General features: G+C 33.8%; 7 protein-coding genes across 7 annotated transcripts; 6 read left to right on the forward strand and 1 right to left on the reverse strand. All coding sequences in view use genetic code 12, as the record gives it.

Annotated features, from left to right (window-relative positions):
* Nucleotides 1–340: 340 nt before the first annotated feature.
* On the forward strand, nucleotides 341–1723 carry RJT21DRAFT_130504 (N,N-dimethylaniline monooxygenase; the record flags this gene model as incomplete). The annotated part of the gene is made up of 1 exon (XM_064883008.1): nucleotides 341–1723. One exon carries the CDS (start codon nucleotides 341–343, stop codon nucleotides 1721–1723), a length of 1383 nt encoding a protein of 460 aa, XP_064738608.1.
* A 159-nt stretch (nucleotides 1724–1882) lies between these two features.
* Nucleotides 1883–3676, forward strand: RJT21DRAFT_120406 (uncharacterized protein; the record flags this gene model as incomplete). Its single annotated transcript, XM_064881717.1, has 1 exon — nucleotides 1883–3676. The coding sequence occupies one exon, from the start codon at nucleotides 1883–1885 to the stop codon at nucleotides 3674–3676; it is 1794 nt and encodes a 597-aa protein (XP_064738609.1).
* A 225-nt stretch (nucleotides 3677–3901) lies between these two features.
* On the forward strand, nucleotides 3902–6524 carry ZCF17 (Zcf17p; the record flags this gene model as incomplete). Its single annotated transcript, XM_064879814.1, has 2 exons — nucleotides 3902–6096; nucleotides 6286–6524. Exons 1-2 carry the CDS (start codon nucleotides 4176–4178, stop codon nucleotides 6522–6524), a joined length of 2160 nt encoding a protein of 719 aa, XP_064738610.1. The 5' UTR covers nucleotides 3902–4175.
* A 231-nt stretch (nucleotides 6525–6755) lies between these two features.
* On the forward strand, nucleotides 6756–7568 carry RJT21DRAFT_85552 (exosome non-catalytic core subunit; the record flags this gene model as incomplete). Its single annotated transcript, XM_064885441.1, has 1 exon — nucleotides 6756–7568. The coding sequence occupies one exon, from the start codon at nucleotides 6756–6758 to the stop codon at nucleotides 7566–7568; it is 813 nt and encodes a 270-aa protein (XP_064738611.1).
* A 53-nt stretch (nucleotides 7569–7621) lies between these two features.
* RJT21DRAFT_34722 (tRNA methyltransferase) lies at nucleotides 7622–9832 on the forward strand. Its single transcript, XM_064884232.1, has one exon. It carries the CDS (start codon nucleotides 7673–7675, stop codon nucleotides 9749–9751), a length of 2079 nt encoding a protein of 692 aa, XP_064738612.1. The 5' UTR covers nucleotides 7622–7672; the 3' UTR covers nucleotides 9752–9832.
* A 1132-nt stretch (nucleotides 9833–10964) lies between these two features.
* On the forward strand, nucleotides 10965–13169 carry RJT21DRAFT_1302 (uncharacterized protein; the record flags this gene model as incomplete). Its single annotated transcript, XM_064882996.1, has 1 exon — nucleotides 10965–13169. The coding sequence occupies one exon, from the start codon at nucleotides 10965–10967 to the stop codon at nucleotides 13167–13169; it is 2205 nt and encodes a 734-aa protein (XP_064738613.1).
* Nucleotides 13170–13250: 81 nt separating this feature from the next.
* Nucleotides 13251–15710, reverse strand: RJT21DRAFT_135269 (ubiquitin-binding SDF ubiquitin ligase complex subunit). The gene has a single exon (XM_064883247.1). It carries the CDS (start codon nucleotides 15459–15461, stop codon nucleotides 13290–13292), a length of 2172 nt encoding a protein of 723 aa, XP_064738614.1. The 5' UTR covers nucleotides 15462–15710; the 3' UTR covers nucleotides 13251–13289.
* Nucleotides 15711–15721: the final 11 nt, after the last annotated feature.

Raw genomic sequence — 15721 nt, forward strand, 5'->3', positions numbered from 1 at the left:
TTGATACGGCTCTCATCTTTTATTTCGTAGTTCATGTAGCATATGCTATATAAAAAATCTAAATAACTATAGCGCACAACTTTTCCAAATACAACATAAGTCTATGAAAATTGTGTCTATGAAAGGTTGACAAACAGTAGTTCTCAGCAAAACATTTATGCCCTATATTACTGGTTGTGGTGCATATCATTTGACCACCAATGCTTAGTGTTATTGCCTGATAAAGTTAAATTCACCAGCCACAGTTCGCACTATCGCTATCGCTGATTTTTCAGACGATTATCACTATAACGCAGATATACCAGATGTTCTTTGCGTAGTACAACGAATATAAAGACAAATGACATATAAGCGAGTAGCTATTATAGGTGGAGGACCCTCAGGGTTAGCAATTGCAAAAGCACTTGCCTTTGAGCCTTACCAATTCGAAGCAATTGATGTATTTGAAAGAAGAGATAGAGTAGGAGGAGTATGGAATTATGATGGAGATAAGTCACATTTAAGGCCACCTGTTCCTTCGTTGGATCCAGGTGGACGGGACTACAATGATAATATTGAATTGACTCCTGCTGCATATGCATCACCAATGTATAAATATTTGGAGACCAATATCCCATCAAAAATCATGGAGTACGAACAAGTATTTTTTGATTCCGATGGTACGACTTTTCCGGCCAGAGAATCGGTGTTGGACTATGTGAAAAAATATGCAACTACTATTCCTAGTGATAAAGTTTATATTCATTTGAATTCTGCTGTGACTTCGGTAACAAAATTAGATAGCGTATGGCATATTGAATTTAGATCAACTATTGCCCCATATCAACAAAATAAGGAACAATATGATGCAGTTGTCATTGCTAATGGGCACTTTGAAGTCCCTTTCATTCCAGAAGTTAAGGGTTTGCAGAATTGGAACGATAAGGCTCCTGGATCTATAACGCATGCCAAGTATTATATTGATCCTGAACCATATCGTGATAAGAATGTCTTAATTATCGGAAATTTTTCCAGCGGTCAGGATATCTCTACGCAAGTATTGGTTACTGCTAAGAGTGTCTATGTTTCGATCAAAGATACAGATGAGGCAAGTAAATTGGATGCATCTGGATTAATTAAATATATTGGAGTTGTAGAAGAATACAATTATGACCAAGAGAGATCCGTGAAAACCGTGGACAATGAAGTGGTTAAAGATATTGATGTGGTGATCTTTTGTACGGGATATTTGTATAGTGTTCCCTTCTTGAATACTTACAAAGAGGATGTGTTATCGGCCGATGGTAACCAAATTCAGAATCTTTATAAGCACATATTTTATACGAAGGATCCATCTCTTTCGTTTGTTGGTTTACCTAAAAATGTAATTCCTATGCCTCTTGCTGAGTCTCAAGGTGCTGTAATTGCTCGGGTGTATTCAGGCAGATTGTCATTGCCAAGCGAAATTGAAAGAAGCCTTGCTTATGAACAAGAACTAAAAGAGCGAGGTTCAGGAAAATCATTCCATAGTTTGGCGTATCCTCTAGATATTACGTATTACAAGGATTTACAACAATTGGTCGATCAACATAAGACTGGATTCAACCCTCCTTTATGGGACGATGAAAGAGTACAGTTACGAGCTGATACATCAACATTAAAGAAAGCCCGTGTAGCTAACGTAGTAAAGTATGCGATTAAGCTCCGAAATGAAAGGGCAGATTCATTTAAGTTATTAGACTAATTAGATACTATTTAATAGACTAAATAGATTTAAGACACTTTTGCTTCCCTAATGCGCACTTAAACCTAATTAGGAAAAAAAGGTTAACTTAGCTGCTAAAAGCTTATGAATCTATAAACTCTTAAGACTTATCTTTATGAGGAATAATTACATAACAGTATGAATAATATCAACAACTCAATCAATAGTCCGATGCTTGAAACAGACGCAATGTTGTTGACTTGCACTTTGGTGTTTATTTCGTTGAACTGCATTACGTATCTTCGCGGAATCTTTGAGGAAGACAACTATGTTGACACAATATATCGACCCCAAGAGAGGGCAGACATGCAATCTGAAACTGGACAGAAAGGTCGTTTTATAAGATTAAAAACTCTTAAACGTAACTTTTGTGAAGCTTCCGATACCTTTCTCAATTGGATTGAATTAGGAGTATATCAAGCCATATCCTTAAAGTACTTGAAGGCTATTCAGTTCTCTATTTATTTTAATAAGGGCCATCCTGAAGATGTTTCTGAATGTTATTTCTTCTCATTTGATTATGAAAATAATGCTTTACAAGTTAATTCATCAACATCTGCAAATATTCCTATCCTGTCGAGATTGGATACGAGAGAGAAAGTTATGGATTTGATAAAGCGATTAATTCTTATCACCCAAAATTTAGATCCCTTGCCTGATGAATCGTATATTTCCATGAGATTACTATACAACAATAGTTGTCCTGCTGGATATCAAGCTCCAATTTTTAAGGATGCTTCTGATATGCCTGTTGCCACTGTTCGTACTGGAAATTATCAAAAGTCTTTTCAATCTGTTGGTGATATTAATATTGGTTTTAATAAGAGTTGTGTGGGAATTATAACTCAATGCTGTTTAGACGAAACTGCATATATAATCCCCATAGACCCATTTGGTCTTGTAGAGGAAGACATTCCAGCAGAGGATGAGTTTGGATCAGTTTTATCTTATGGACCTAATATAATTGAAATTCCTTCAATAAGTATAGGAGAGAACAACCAAGAAGATATAACAGCTGATAGTGGTCCTCTCACTTTGAAAGATATTGTTGCTGATAAACTATCATTAGAACCTACTCAAAGAATGATTTCCAATCAAAAACCATTTGTTTGGACTTTTCCTGAAAAGGAATGTATTTCAGGATGTAGTTCAGAAACAACAACGGGCTGTATTAAATGTCGTCGGAAGATTATTCCAGTATGCTATGGTAATTACAATGATCGAGATTTATTATTAATTAAATGCTATGCTTGTTGTTTTGAGAATGAGGTGTTGGATATACATTTAATAATGCTCATGAAAGCCAGGTTTTTATGGATACACTTAATGTATGAGGAAAACTTCCCTAGTTCAAAGGGAATGTATGAGCTATTAAATCTTGATGTCAATAAAGCTGAGGATAACGTTATTATGGAGACCATATTGAACATCTTTTTTGGTGAGGATGTCTTATGTATTAGTAGTAAACCATTTACTAAGATTTATTCAAGTGAATTAGTTCATGGCCATGGTACATTCAAGCCATTAACTGCTAATCTTGTTTATGATAACGAAAGATTATTAGAAACTAAACAGTATTATATTGGATTTATGCCCAAAATACATCCTGATCCATCGTTTTACGATTTCAAGAATCTATTATTTCCTAATCATGTTCGTACTAGAAAGAATGTAATCTTAAATAACTTGAGTAAATTTAAGAAAATGATAGTGGATTATACTATTAACGTGACAACCATGGATGAAAGTGATGCTAATATAGATAGACATAATACTACTACAGAATCGGTTATAAATCAGGGTCAAGTTATCAATCTGGATAGCAGCTTAGAATCAGTACAAGAATTAACAGATATCACAAAAATGTCATTTGAAGATGCAATTCTATTATTATCCCAATTCACAGAAGTATCTGATATTAATCATAATTGAGTTACTATTAATATCTGATACTAATCATAATTAAGTTACTTCTAATATCTAATCCATTAATAAATTTAATTTTGCAGCTTACAAGGAAAAATGTCGCACACATTCACGTGACTCCGTGGCTAATTAATAAAAAATGTCACATCGAACGCAAATTAAAAAATCACAAAATTTATAATTCACTGCATCCATTACAAAGAAAAACGTAAGTGGTTATTCTTTGGGAATATTATTGTCTGGTGAAGTTTTCTACTAAATTTTATACAAATTCTGAAAATTAACTTTTCCTTTATAGTTAAAAGTATATAATTACTATCATAGTATTGCTTCTACATTAGTTTAACAATTAAATAGATTGTTAATAATTTGAGAAATTTCTTATTGCATCAAAGTATTATTAATGAACTAAAGCATTCATAGTGTGAGCAAGTTTGTTAAATCAAGAGTTTTTTAAAAATTTCAAAATTATTCATATTAATATCTTTTCATTGCATGATAGGAAATGCCTCCAACCAAGAAAAATGGATCATCAGCTACCAGGAGGAAGCATACCAACTCCAAACTTGGATGTTTAAATTGTAAAAGAAAGAAAATAAGATGTAATGAACAATTACCAATTTGTGGGAATTGTTTAAAAGGTAAGAAAGAAGTTTGTTCATATTTGAGTTTAAATCAAGCTGAGACTGATCGTATTAGATTAACTCATTCATTAAGGAATAGTCAAAATAAATTATTGAATCAAGATTATAGATTACCTACATCATCATCAAATCCGAATATCAGCGATGATATTGATAAGGAACAAGTAGTTAATAAAAATCAAAAGAAAGGTGATAAAATTTCACTTGAATTTAAATTTGAATTAAGTAGACTACCACTACGATTCCCATCAATATCATATCCTCCTGTACAATTTAGTAATATGACAATTAATGATTTTTCCAATGAATTTAAGGTAATTCATGATTCTTCTTCTGATGAATCTGATGCAAATAAGAATATTAAATCAGGTAAAGCATTACCTAATGCACTTAATTTGAAGACTCTGTTTCATAAATTTAATTATTCTAAAATCAGTAAACGAGTTGAAAGGAAAATTAATGGGAATGAAAGTAATGATATGAATTATCATATAATTCTTGGAAAAATCAATATAATGGATTATTTTAATGATTTCTTAATTGAAATGTCTACTAATGAACCTTATATCGAGATTGTTCATGATACATTTATTTGTTTAGGACATACAGCAATTCTTAATCAATTTCATCAATTATTAAAGTATAATTCTAAATTTAAACAAACTTATAATTCAACATTTGTTGATGATTTTGAAAAGAAATGTTTTGAAAAGCATGGAGCCATATTAACTAAATTAAGATATGATATAGTTAAATTTCAATCATGGCATGATAATTCCCAAAATGATGATAGATTAGAATATTATACATCATTTTTAGGATATGCAAGTTTCTTTCTAACATTTTCAATAATTCCATTAAATTTTAGTGCTGAAAGTTATTTTAATTCTTCAAAGGGAATATTTGCAGTATTTGAAGTTTATAATTCAAAAATTAAAGATGTGGATAAAGCCAGTCCATTATATTTATTTTTATTATATAATATGCATTTTAATCTTACAAGTATTAATGTTCCATCATATAATCCTGAATTTATGATTGAAGTTCAAAGAAATCTTAATCTGTTACTGTTTATTTATAAAAATGATTCATTAAAATTTAAAGATGATGATTTAAACTTTTGGTTTGATAGATTAAAATATCAGTATAACAATTTAATTAATATATTTGATGAAAAATTAATGCCAATATTATTTAAATCTCGAGATGAAAATTTTGTAACTACTTATCCTGCAAGTATAATTTATGATATTTTAAAGAAATGGTTTTCAATTTTCCCTTCTGAAGCTATGGCATATAATCCTAATAATAATTCTAATAATTATCATGATGAACAAGTATTTTTAAATGATTTAACTACTACATTATATGTATATTATCAAGCAATATCTGCTTCATTAAGTGCTATATTTTCATCATGTAAATATCTTTATGGAATGAATTATATGTCACCTTGTTCAACAGTATTTTATCATGAAAGAAAAATTATGGAAACTAATAAATTTAATCCATATCATCAACAATATTTTAATTTCCCAATTGATGGAATTTTACAACGTCATAATTATTATGCTATGAGATTATTATCATTTTTTAATCGTAGAAATACTTTTTATCAAGATCATTTAGAATGGTCTTCTACTCCATATAATGATTATTTAAGGAATAATCGATTAAAATCAAGATCAATTAATTCTTATGAAGTACCTATAAAAAGTTTTACTACCACTTTAATTCGTCCTGAACATTATCCTACTAAATTAGATGTTTCATCTACTATGGGTAATATTAATAATACTACTGGTAGTACTATTGCTACTACTACTACTAATAATAATCAACAGAATCATAATAACAATATTAATAATAATAATATAACCACCAACAATAACAATAATCACAGTACCTTTGTTCCTAACAAAGAACCATTAAGAACCACATTAGGCAATGGGAACACATCTAATGAGATAGCTAACTTTGTATTCACCCGACGTGATGAAACTATGATCCAGAAACTCTATGCTAGAAATATTGAAACATTAAACTTTTTCGATCAACATTCAATTCTACAATTTGATTATGAAACCATGTTACTTTTACGAGATTATCGTCCTATACATGAAGCCCGAATTAATGGTCAAAAAGTGGATATGGATAATATCCGAGAGTACTACGAAGACAAGAGCATTATCTTGAATAGCATAATATAGCATAAGCAGCATTAGCAGCATTAGCAGCATAATTAATAGCATAAGTTTAAATAATATATAGAGAAAGAGTCAAATTTTAGAAATAACGCATAAATGTCGCGACATATGGATAGACATCCGCGACATCCAAACTTAACCCAAATACTGCGACATATCTCTGCCCAATATAAAATTTTAACTAACAGATGAATCATATTCACACTATAAATTACTTTAATAACCTCTACTAACATGTCAATAATCTTGCCCGGAGATAAGTTCCCCGTTAGCAGAAATCATGACGAATCGATCGATATAACTTTAGGACCAGGACTCTATAAAAGTGTTAATTCAGATACAATTTTACCAGTGCAAGCAGGAATCTTTCAAAGTAAACCTATAAAGAAACAACAACAATTATATTATATTGATAGTAATAGTCGGCGATACATTCCTCAAACCAATGATTATGTGATAGGAACAATTGTGGGGGTTGTAGGAGGTGAAAGTTATAAAGTATCACTACAAGATTTTTCTAGTTGTGTATTATTATCAATGATGGCATTTCCTAATGCTACAAAGAAGAATAGACCAAATTTACAAATAGGACAAATAGTATATGCTAGAGTATCTAATGCAGGTAATGAAATTGAAACAGAATTAGAATGTATAGATCCAACTACTGGTAAAGATGGAGGATTTGGATTATTAGATGAATCTGGTTACTTATTTTCCATAACAAATTTAAATTTTACAAGAGAATTATTATTCAATTCTGAATCTCCAGTACTTCAAAAGCTCAGTACTCGATGTAAATTTGAAATTGCTATTGGGATTAATGGTAAAATATGGATAAAATGTGGTGATGGACTTGTAATAAATAAGCTGGATGTTGATATGGATATTGATGAATCCAGTACTAATAATAAGAATTCTACTACAAATATAAGTTCTAAAAAAGATATATTAGTTACTTTAGCAGCTGTAAAATACCTTACTGCTTGTCAACACAAATCACCTGACCAGATAGATACAGTATTAACTCAATCATTTATAAATATATAGATTAATGTATAATAGTAGCTCATCGCGATAGTCTAAAAAAATTCCCAAGGTGAAAAATTACGATCTCGTAGTAATACTAGTCACACTAAACTTTACCCAGCACTATGGGACCAGTTTCAAATAATCTTACGACCGAGCAGTTGGCCCGTCAATTACGTAAGATCGAGAAGGATAAACGTAAAAAACAGTATGAAGATTTACAAGTTCAAGGTACTAATAATTCATCTATAGTGTCTAAGAGAAGTGTAGAGAAATTATATGAGACTCAACTTCATCCCGAAGAAAAACAATGGTTTGCAAGTTTTGTAGCTAAAAAGGTGGTTAGAAGATCACCTGCTATCAATAGAGGTTACTGGATTCGTATGGAAAGTATTAAAGTGTTGGTAAAGAAAATTGTGGATATGAACCCTAATGTCCCTATAATCAATATAGTCAACTTAGGTTGTGGATTTGATCCATTACCATTCCAATTATACCACTATAGTGATAGGCTACGTTTCATTGATGTGGATTATCCTGAATTAATCAATAACAAATACGGAATGATCTATAAAAGTCAAGATATTGTAGAGTTATTGGGACTTACTGGTACAGAAGATGAAAAATTAAGTAGTAATGATAAAGCTAAGGGTATACGAATTAACCACAACAGGTATACACTTATAGGTTGTGATTTAAAGAATGCAGAGTTGTATGAATCTCAACTTAATTACTTGGTAGGACTGGGTAATGATAGTGTAACCATATTTATAGCTGAAGTGTCGTTGGCTTATATGCGAAATGAGTATGCTAATAAAGTTATAGAGATCAGCAGTCGAATTAATCATAGTCATTTTGTTATACTAGAACAGATCTTACCGGATGGACATAATCATGCATTTGCTCAAAAGATGATAGCCCATTTCAATAAACTCAGAAGTTCTTTACATTGTATAGAAGATTATCCCACCAAGGCAGCGCAAGTGGCTCGATTCAAACAATATTATAACGGAGAAGTAGAGATCCATAACTTGTTTGAGAATTGGCACCAGCTCATTGACGATTCCACCAAATCCAAGATTCATGACATCGAGGAATTTGACGAATGGGAAGAGTTCATTGTATTCTGTCAGCATTATATCATCCTCCATGCTACAACCATGGCTGGACAAACATTGTATATAACCAACAAGAATAAGAATGTCTTGAACAGTCAACCGGAAATCGATGGCACTGTATCCATAAGTATCGAATCAGAATTGAGTCATGACGAAAGACTCCAGTGGAAGTTTCCAGGCGCTGCCTTAATCGGTGAAGATATTGTTATTCAAGGTGGATTAAAGCAGACCAGAACTAATGGTACAATGATTCTACACCAGGATCATATCGAAGAGATTGAATCCAATGAAGAGCAAGATAAATTCCCAGCTAGAATGGCACATTCGCTCACTTCTATTGGAGATAAGTGTGTTTTAGTAGGGGGCAGAGCTCGACCAGGTAAAAATTTTAATGATATCCATTTATTTGAAGATGGTGTGTGGAATAGTGCTGGCATGTTAGCTCATGGAAGAAGCAGACACAGTACTGTCAAGATAGATGATGATCATTTACTTATATTTGGAGGATTAGAACCAGAATCAGAGACAGAGATAGAATCATTCATAGTGTATGAAGTATCCACTAGTACAATCATACCAGTCCAAGTTCAAGGTATGTCCATTGGTAATATGAAGAGCAGTGCTATAGCCTACAATGGAAAGTATGGAATAATAGTTGGAGGTATGAATAGTGTAGAACAACCTATAGTTAATGGGTCCATTTACCAATTTGAGATCAGTAGAGATGTTCAACAATACCACTATAATCTTAGTGTAACTCATATCGATCATCACGCCTACCTCTTCAGTCGGATTGGATGTAAAGTTAAATTTATAACAGACTCCAAAGTCATAATTATAGGAGGAGTATCACCATACGAGATCTACAACGATTCCAATTCCACCATCATTACTTATGACATATCTACAAAGACAGTTCAAGGTGTTTGTATAAACGAGAGTATACGAACCAATAAAGCTCCATTACTTATTGGATTTGAGGCTGTTCAAGATGAAAAAAATCGGATTATTACTATAGTGGGTGGAGGAGCGGTATGTTATTCATTTGGTAGTGAATATAATGGAGTTTATACCATTAGATATTAAGTAGTAAGAATCAAGGAGTAGTAAGTATTAGCGAATTTTATGTAGAAGAGATGATGCACCGAGAAATGTATGATGTACAATTTTAGTGCGTTGTAATATACACAAACACGTCTAATAGATTCGCGTTCGCAAAAAATTATGGAACTAATTGAGAAACGATAGTGACAGAGAAATATTGAGAGAGGGGATAGTTAATAGAGACAATGAACCGTTACCGAGAGATAACAGAGTGACAGCGACAGGTAGTTATGGAAATACAATTACGAAAGACACATAACATGTAAAGAAGGTTTTGAATAAATGTGGGGAAGAATAATAAGAAAAGAAAATGACATCAGGTGATGAAGATAAGAGAAAGCGAAATTATCGAGTGCAAGAGAAGTATTTGTAGTTGTATTATTAATTGTTGCAATTGTTATTGTTATTATAATTGCAATTGCAATTGCAGTTGTACAGTAGTCATTAATTGGTAAATTAGTAATATTAGTCACAATAGTTACAGTAGGACACAATAGTTGTAGTGACAGTGTCACTAGTTGTACGATACTAAGTGCTGATAGTCTGCTGGTGTCTCCCCATAGTGGATAAAAAATAAAAAAAAAATGAGGAGAGTCATCCCTGAAAAACTTTAATTGAAAGCGCATTTATTAGGAGCCGAAGGGACTGTAGTGAGAAACAATGTACTGGTCTTAGTAGTAATAACAGCAACATTAGCAATTAGTAGCAATCAATAGTAGTAGATAGTTATAGACAAATTGTAAGAAAACATAACCACCAGTAACTCTCAGAACCCTCAGTAACTCACTTAACACGAGTCCCCTGAGAGTCATCCCCTGCTTAAGCCGAGTTGGAGTTGTGGGCTGTTTTGTGTAAGCAGTGCGGGATATCTCATCTCCCTCCCTCTAATTAGTGAGACTCTCCCTAAGCACCCCTCCTTTTACTGACCATAGTGAATTCTAAAACTTAACTACTCACTAATTCTCCCTAATTCTTTCTCACTAACTGCCCACTAATTAAAGTTAAAATATTTCACAATTTAAAATTTATCCTAATTATTACTTACTATATTAATATTAATACTATTTATTACTAATAGAATCGCAGCAAAATTACTGAAAGACTCCCTGGCCTCATGAATGATAACCCCCCACAAGCGGCCAAAGTCTCCCATCATCCTGCCCATACTCGCAGACATTCATTTACGTACGAGCCGATGCTGCCTGTAGCCCATTACCATAACGATCTAGACACCAGCAACAGTACGACAACGAATACATCCCCTACCTCCTCCACTACAACTCCAATTATTACGACTCCTACTAAACCTCACAATGCTACTACCACCACTTCAAGTTCACCTCCACTAGTACACTCCCTCTCCGATGATTCATTCAACGACCTCCCGCTATCCATGAGATTCATGCACAAACCCTCCCGTTCGCGAGAATTACTTGAAAAGGCTAGTGACCCTACTCGTCGTAATAGTCTCTTGAACACTCACATTGATATTAGTGATCCAGGAGATGTTACTGACAGTCCCCCCATTACTCAATCACTTTCCTATTCACCACCTCCAACTGAAGAAGTAATTCATGATGATGACGAGCCAGGCTATCGACTTGTACGGAAGAAATCGGGAGAGATTCTTAAACCTTCACTAAAGTCTAATGACTCTGCTTATTTCGATATTATGAAACGTTCAAGATCATTACCGACAACTCCTACATACAAGCAAGTTCATTTTGGTGGTGGTAATGATGTTAGATACTTTAAAAAGAAAGATAAACCAGCCGCCATTAGTGCTAGTAATTCACCCACTCTCAATGGAGATGGTGATGATGATACAGAGACCTTAAAGACTATGAAGAAATTGAATTTATCGGCATATCATGACTATGACGATGATGAAGATGATGATGACGATGAAGAGAATGATGAAGATGATGATGAATTTGTAGAGAACAATGTCCATGGTGAAACCAAGTATCCTCGATATGCCGAAGTGTTTGATAGTGATAGTGAAGAAGATAGTGATAGTGACAATAATATGAGTCCTCACTATAAGTATCAAGCACCTCCTAAATCAGTCGATTGGCAATTAAAACTTCTTAATTTCACTCCATTAACATCATACGACAGTAAGATCAAACAGGAAGTTCCAGTATTTCTAGAAAGACTTTTTATTACTGTAGACAAGAAGTACTTATTAGGCCATATAGCCGTGAAGAATTTGGCATTTGAAAAGTACCTTATTGTCCGATACTCCCTTGACAATTGGTGTACTATTATAGAGATTCCTACAGTATATGTGCCTGATCGGCCAGAGATCTTAAAGAGTAACAATTACGATCGGTTCATCTTTCAAATCCCCTTAGAAAACTTATTCAATAGTTTCCGAATAAGTAGTACCGAAACTAACAATAATAATACCAACAATACTAATACTAATGGTACTCTCGAAAAGACTTACCAGATATGTATTAAATACTACTCCAATCGTAATGAATACTGGGACAATAACAGTTTTAAAAACTACCACATTAAACTCATTCGAACTACACGAGAAGCTCAAAAGTCTCGTTCCAATAACAACAATAACAAACACCATATTACCAAATTATCTTCACCTCCACCTCCAGCCGATTACAATCCTCCAAAGAACCTGCGGATTCTGTCACACGATAAGAAACCCAAATACTCCCACTCGTATCTCAAACGGATTGTCTCGGACTCTCAAATCGAGTTGAACAAGAAGGACGAAGATACCTCCTCCAGTGATATCAATGATTTTGAAAAGAACAACTTCTATATGTCGCTGCCCATGCTTTCATCTTACAACACCAAACCCAAAGTTCCAGGTGGTGCTACGACTACCAACAATAACAACAACAACAACAATAACAATAATTCCACTATCACAGCAAAGCCCAATGATAGTGTAGAATCACTTGATAAATCGTCAATTCCCTCTGCTAAATCTAGTTTATCATCTCCACCTTTTACTATGCGACACGATGATTCTTCGGACATCTCTCCCGATACTGCCAAGCCAGAACGGCCTCCATTTGGAGCTCCACCATCCCTCGATCCTCAATCATACCGAGAACTCTTGGACAACTATTGCTTCTTTAATTCATCCAATCCTTCATCTCCTGATACTCATCCTACTTTCCAATCATCTCCGGTTTATTTTGGTGCTGGACACCTCCAATCTTCATCTGTCACTGCTAGACGTTGGCCAAGTGCCAGTGGTAGTAGTGATGGTACTATTAGTAGTCGAAATACATCTAATTCTTCGACTAAATCTTCCGAGTCAGACGTTACTATTCGTCCTCCTCCTTCGCCTCCAACTTCCCAATCGGACGCAAAACAAAACAGTACTTCTTCCTATACAATCTCTTCATTCTTAGGAATCTGAGAGTCTCTAAGAGTGTCTCTTAGTTATAGACGACTCTCCATATCTGTACGTTTAATATATATGCGCACTATCATACTACAATTATCAAACTCTCTCTCTAATTTACATATATTAAATAACCTAATCAAAACAATACATCTTTACGGCTCCACTGTCTAATCCAGCAGCAAATCGAGAGTCACTCAACCCTACACAACTTACACTAGAAGTGTTACCAAATGTATGTAAACATTTCCCATTCTGAAGATCCCATACTTTAATAAGACTATCATGAGCTCCGGAAATAATTCGGAAAGTATCAGCCGCAATAGACCATACTCCTTCAATATGTCCGAATTGAGTTCGGATACATTTCCCGGTTTTAACATCCCATAATTTTATGGTATTATCAAGTGATGAAGTGAGTAAATGCGTAGGGTAATTAGCATCCCATAATAATTCATGACTAGACTCATCGGCATTAACTACATCTCCGGCTTCTACATTATCGAAAGCACGTGCAGCCGGAGCAGTCAGTGGACGACTATGAGTATTGGTAGTGCCATTGCCATTTCCATTTCTATTTCCATTATCACCTTCATTCTCACTCTCGCTCTCATCTTCTATCAAGTCCTCCTTATAGGTAAACGGAATAACCGTTTGCACCTGACCAATATGTCCATTATTTCCGGCCCCTCCAAAGATTCTTAAACATTGATTATTCTGAAGATCCCACATCCGAATTGTAGTATCATCAGAAGCACTAAAAATTGTATTGGAAGGGGCATGGATCTTTACACAATTAACCCAATCAGTATGACCTCTTAATGTATAACAAGTTCTTGAATCTACATGCCATACTTTAACAGTATGATCAGCTGATCCAGATACAATTGATTTACCAGAAAAATCAACAGAAACTACTGAATCTTCATGACCTCTATAAGTTGCAATACATTGACCAGTATGATAATTCCATACTTTAATAGTAGAATCTAATCCACCAGTTATAAGTTTTTGACTATCAAATACAAGAGATCTAACTCCCTTAGTATGACCTTCAAGAGTTTTAAGACATTCTCCAGTATCAATCTTCCAAATCTTAATGGTAGTATCATAAGATCCTGTCATTAAATATTTTCGATTAAATTGAAGACATGTAACTCCATCACTATGACCTAAAAATTTCTTAATTGTAAAAGTACCATTTCTCCAATTTTTTTCAAGTTTATATCTTTCAGAATAAACTGATTTCCAAGGCCGTTTTTTTATTGGTTTTGGAGGTGATACAACTATTGCCAGAGAATTAGATTCTTCAATAGTTTCATTACCTAATTTAGGTCTTTTAACTGGATTAGGAGTACTATCATCAGTTGAAGTATTTCCATCATCTTGAGTTATAGAAGCTCTTCTTTTAATGGGTTTAATATCTTCTTCAGTCATTTCTCGTGCTCGTTTCATATGCATTAATGGTAACCCCCATCCACAATTTGGACACTTTCTATCAATATGTTGTTCACACATATGATGCCAAACTCGATCATCATCAGCTAAACTTTTCCATTTCTTCAGAACTTGTGCAGCATTACAAAGTGATCGACAATCAAGATAACATAATATCTTAAGAGAAATTTCTACTGGTAAAGTTGAAATAAAATCAATACGAATTAAAGTAGAAACTTCTTGAGATATGAATGATAATTGAGGGAAACAACATTGAGATAAGAGTCCTTGAAGAATCAACTGACGATGTTGAGATGGTGCAGCACTAAAGATTGACCATACATGAGATATAGCTTCTTGATCTCGACTTGGAAGTTTTTCCAATGAAGATTGAATCTTTTTCATTTTAGCTTCATCTGTATGTTTATTACAGGTAATTTCTGGATTATGACGATAACAATACTTATGGAAATTATCATTAGGAATAGCTGATTGATCACTAATATGTTTAACAAGGAATGGAGTTACTACTGATTCATTTTCATGAGGTTTGGATGTAGTAGAAGACGTTATATTGGGAGTAGATAAATGGTATACAGGAGGTGGAGGAGTTGAAAGTCGAGTGACTATAGATGAATGAGTATTGGATAAGTCAGGTTCGGTGATATTATGCTCGGTTTGCTTATGAGGTAGAGCTCCAGTGGTGGTGGAAGTGGTAGTAGAAGTGGTAGTAGAAGCCGTAGTAAGAATCAGATCGTAGGTCAGATTACGGAGCATGGATGAGGAGGATGATAATGATGCTGAAGGTTCCAAGTCGTGCTGACTGGTTAGGGCCGGATTTATAGGCGTACAGCTATCCTGTAAGTTCATCTGTGGTTAGTTATTTGTCGTGTGTAATGTGTAGTGTGTTACTGTGTGTATTTAGTGGTAGTGGTGAGATTTGTGTAGTGTGTTCTGTACTGAGTGTTCTTTACTGAGTAAGGATTTAGTTACTGAGTTACTTAGTTCAAATATTCACTAAATTATGGAGTGGACTGAAGTATACTGTAGAACTTACTGAAATGTGATACACTGTGACTTAGTAGTGGTTATATATGGTGGTTATTAGTGGGATTTAGTAATGGTTAGTA

Source organism: Scheffersomyces amazonensis (assembly GCF_036850825.1).
Source record: "Scheffersomyces amazonensis strain UFMG-HMD-26.3 chromosome Unknown RJT21scaffold_3, whole genome shotgun sequence".
Taxonomy (NCBI): Eukaryota; Fungi; Ascomycota; class Pichiomycetes; order Serinales; family Debaryomycetaceae; genus Scheffersomyces; species Scheffersomyces amazonensis.